The sequence below is a fragment of the Brachionichthys hirsutus genome, chromosome 21 (assembly GCF_040956055.1).
Source record: "Brachionichthys hirsutus isolate HB-005 chromosome 21, CSIRO-AGI_Bhir_v1, whole genome shotgun sequence".
Lineage (NCBI taxonomy): Eukaryota > Metazoa > Chordata > Actinopteri > Lophiiformes > Brachionichthyidae > Brachionichthys > Brachionichthys hirsutus.
Genome location: NC_090917.1, coordinates 9,746,020 through 9,749,821, shown reverse-complemented (window position 1 = coordinate 9,749,821; position 3,802 = coordinate 9,746,020). Strand labels below are relative to the sequence as shown.

The 3,802-nt window shown below is 47.2% G+C and overlaps 1 protein-coding gene across 1 annotated transcript in view; it reads right to left on the bottom strand.

The window, feature by feature from the left end:
* Positions 1–1,650: 1,650 nt before the first annotated feature.
* The window catches only part of LOC137909932 (ras-related protein Rab-37-like), a 10,727-nt gene continuing 8,575 nt past the window's right edge, over positions 1,651–3,802 (bottom strand). The window contains exons 7-9 of the mRNA XM_068754362.1: positions 2,463–2,519; positions 2,309–2,385; positions 1,651–1,850 (exon numbers count right to left, since the gene is read on the bottom strand). Of these exons, the coding sequence (XP_068610463.1) occupies positions 1,745–1,850; positions 2,309–2,385; positions 2,463–2,519 (240 nt within the window). The 3' untranslated portion in view covers positions 1,651–1,744. The remainder of the gene's footprint in view (positions 1,851–2,308; positions 2,386–2,462; positions 2,520–3,802) is intronic.

Sequence of the window (3,802 nt, the reverse complement as noted above, 5' to 3'; positions counted from 1 at the left end):
GGTGTTCAGAAGTACATGATGATGATGAATATGTTTATTAGATAGAATGTTAGAGTACAAGTACAGTCACACAGTAGCATGTATTACAGTACAAGTACAGTCAAACAGTAGCATGTATTACAGTACAAGTACAGTCACACAGTAGCATGTATTACAGTACAAGTACAGTCACACAGTAGCATGTATTACAGTACAAGTACAGTCAAACATCATGTCTAAGAGGAGCATTTCAAAAAAGCCCTTGCGGTCTTGTTTCCGTTGAAAGTCCTTCGTACATAAATCATCGACAATTAACAATACAAATAAAACTAATATTAAATTACTCAATTGATGCAACGTAACATTAGAAAAACAAAAATAAAATGATTTTACACCGCCGATGCAAACTAACAATTAATCTAAAATAAATTACACCACTGATGCAAAATGACAATAAATAACTTACATAAATTACAATAAATTACTAAAGCAATTAATACGTGCAACATAGGTGGATAAAAAAAGGAGGGGGGGTTTGACCCGGAGAGAGTCGTGATGACTATCTCCGTTTCTGTCCCCTGAAAGGTGTATTTTTAGGGCCTTTTTGAAGGAGGCCAAAGAGGTGCATGTTTTGAGGGCAGGAGTCAATCCATTCCACCCTTAGGGGGCAGTATTGTAAAAAGATGATTTACCCATGTTAGTCCTCATCTTCAATCACCTTCTATGCCTGTATTGATCACAAATCTCCAAGCTCTTCAAAGCACTCAAGTCGCTTTTTAAAACTGTTGAAATCGTCTGCTGTTTCAGCTCCCTCAAACAAAGAGGTAAGAAGCTTGTCAACTCGAACTATTGGAATAAAGTTACGATTAGCCATTCATTTTACCCAAGTGTTTAGTATAATAATGGTAATTAAATAGCACGTGTATGTAAAACGAAGTGATTTTGAGATAAATGCTTATATGTATGCTGGAGGCATAAACAGGCAGCTGTTTGTCAACACGCCCGTCAAACTGTCTTCAATATCCTCCTGAGACCCAGCCTGTCCTCTGTAGTGGACATTCTTCCATTACAGAGGACAGGCTAACTGGCGGGCTGGGTCTCAGAGGATAAATGTAAGATACAGTATATGACCAACGCAAAATATATATCATTCTGCCTCCCCCTAGTGGCCAAATATATTTCTACAATTAATTCAACTTCATTATACACAGATGCGAGATCTTTAAAAACAAAATTCAACCCTGAGTCTAAATTAAAATAATTGAAGGGACACTTCCAGGGTGTACCCCAGTGTGTGGGGTGGTTTTTTGCCTGATGCCCTGGTGACACTTCCGGGGTGTACCCCACCTCCCGCCAGCAGACCCACGAGGCGGATGAACATGAAAATGAATGAATGTCACATTTTTGTTATTTGCTAATGTTTCAGGAAACTTTAGAATGAATATAATTTCATCTTTTTATTTGTTAGGTCGATGTTTTATAAAAATACCCATGCATTTATTTGATGTGTAAATTAGACCATTAACCATATTTCACAGAAAGAACCAAGCACCACCGGCGAAGTACTTCCTTATTTAAGCTGCATATTAAACACATACCGGTACACACCACGGTAGTCTCAACAAAGCACGGAGCTGGAATCCATCGGCCTCATATCATCAATTTGATTTTTGTAGTAAAGTGTTCTTTGTTTCAGAGCAGCAGGGGGTCCTGGAGCTCCTCCCCTTCCTCTGTGTTCCTCCGGCAGCTGTTCCCCAGATGTTATCTAGAAGTAGCTGCAGCAGCCGGACTCCTCCCTCTGGGCTGCGATATATTCATGAATCTGGAACTTGGGCTCGCCGGGACGCTGGATGGTCCGATGCCTCAGTTCCCTGAAGGGCGGAGCCAAACAGCACCGAGGCGAGAGGTTAGTTTATACTGTCAGTGGTACAGGTGGAGGCAGAATTATTCACCCCCCCCCCCCCCCGTATATTATGTTTATTGTACCGCTCAGTACAACAGATGTTTATAAATGTTTCCTGTAAGTACTTCATGATGTATTTAGTAAGACGTGCAGAAACAAAACAGCAGAAACCAGCTTAGTGCAAAAAGCAAGAGATCAAAGGAATGCCAATGGCAATAATACGATGCTGCGGGGGGGGGGGGGGGGGGGGGCTATGATGCAGGTTAGCCTGGCTGAATGAGCTGGACGTACACTAAGCCTCCCACCCTCAGACCTCCGTGCTGCAGACCGTCCCAGAGCCGGTGGCCAGCTGTTGGCGTTGCTAGGCGACGTGTAACACAGTGACTGAACAAGGAAGGGGAGGCGGCTTCAGTGACGGACTCCTACCTGGCCACGGCGGTGAAGGCCAGCTCCACATGGACTCCCGTTTTGGCACTCGTCTCCATGAAAGGAACAGAATGCTCCTGTTGAAGAGGAGGAGGCGTTATTGATCCCTCAGTGGGGGGGGGGGGGGGGGGGGCAGCAGCCAATGATCACTCACTCTGGCCAGCCTCACGCCTTCGTCTCGTCTGATGGCTCGCTCGCCGCTCATGTCAGCCTGCCACACAGATGCATCATGGGACGGTTACAATGTCGTCTAAATGGGCTTCAGCTAGTTACCCGGCAGCTAGTTACCTGGCAGCTAGTTACGCGGCAGCTAGTTACACGGCTGCTAGTTACCTGGCAGCTAGTTACCTGGCAGCTAGTTACGCGGCAGCTAGTTACACGGCTGCTAGTTACACGGCAGCTAGTTACATGGCTGCTAGTCACACAGCAGCTAGTTACCCGGCAGCTAGTTACACGGCTGCTAGTCACACAGCAGCTAGTTACACGGCAGCTAGTTACACGGCTGCTAGTCACACAGCAGCTAGTTACCTGGCAGCTAGTTACCCGGCAGCTAGTTACACGGCTGCTAGTCACACAGCAGCTAGTTACACGGCAGCTAGTTACACGGCTGCTAGTCACACAGCAGCTAGTTACCCGGCAGCTAGTTACACGGCTGCTAGTCACACAGCAGCTAGTTACCCGGCAGCTAGTTACCCGGCAGCTAGTTACACGGCTGCTAGTTACACAGCTGCTAGTCACACAGCAGCTAGTTGCACAGCAGCTAGTTACCCGGCAACTAGTTACCCGGCAGCTAGTTACCCGGCAGCTAGTTACCCGGCAGCTAGTTACACGGCTGCTAGTCACACAGCAGCTAGTTACACAGCAGCTAGTTACCCGGCAACTAGTTACACGGCAGCTAGTTACACGGCAGCTAGTTACACGGCAGCTAGTTACACGGCTGCTAGTTACACGGCAGCTAGCTACACGGCAGCTAGTTACACGGCAGCTACTTACCCGGCAGCTAGTTACACGGCTGCTAGTCACACAGCAGCTAGTTACCCGGCAACTAGTTACACAGCAGCTAGTTACCCAGCAGCTAGTTACACAGCAGCTAGTCACACAGCAGCTAGTTACCCGGCAGCTAGTTACACAGCAGCTAGTTACACAGCAGCTAGTTGTTACACAGCAGCTAGTTACCCGGCAGCTAGCTACATGGCAGCTAGTTACCCGGCAGCTAGTTACATGGCTGCTAGTTACACAGCAGCTAGTTACCCGGCAGCTCGTTACACAGCAGCTAGTTACACAGCAGCTAGTTACACGGCAGCTACTTACCCGGCAGCTAGTTACATGGCTGCTCGTCACACAGCAGCTAGTTACCCGGCAACTAGTTACCCAACAGCTAGTTACACAGCAGCTAGTTACCCAGCAGCTAGTTACCCGGCAGCTAGTTACATGGCTGCTAGTTACACAGCAGCTAGTTACCCGGCAGCTAGTTACATGGCTGCTAGTTACACA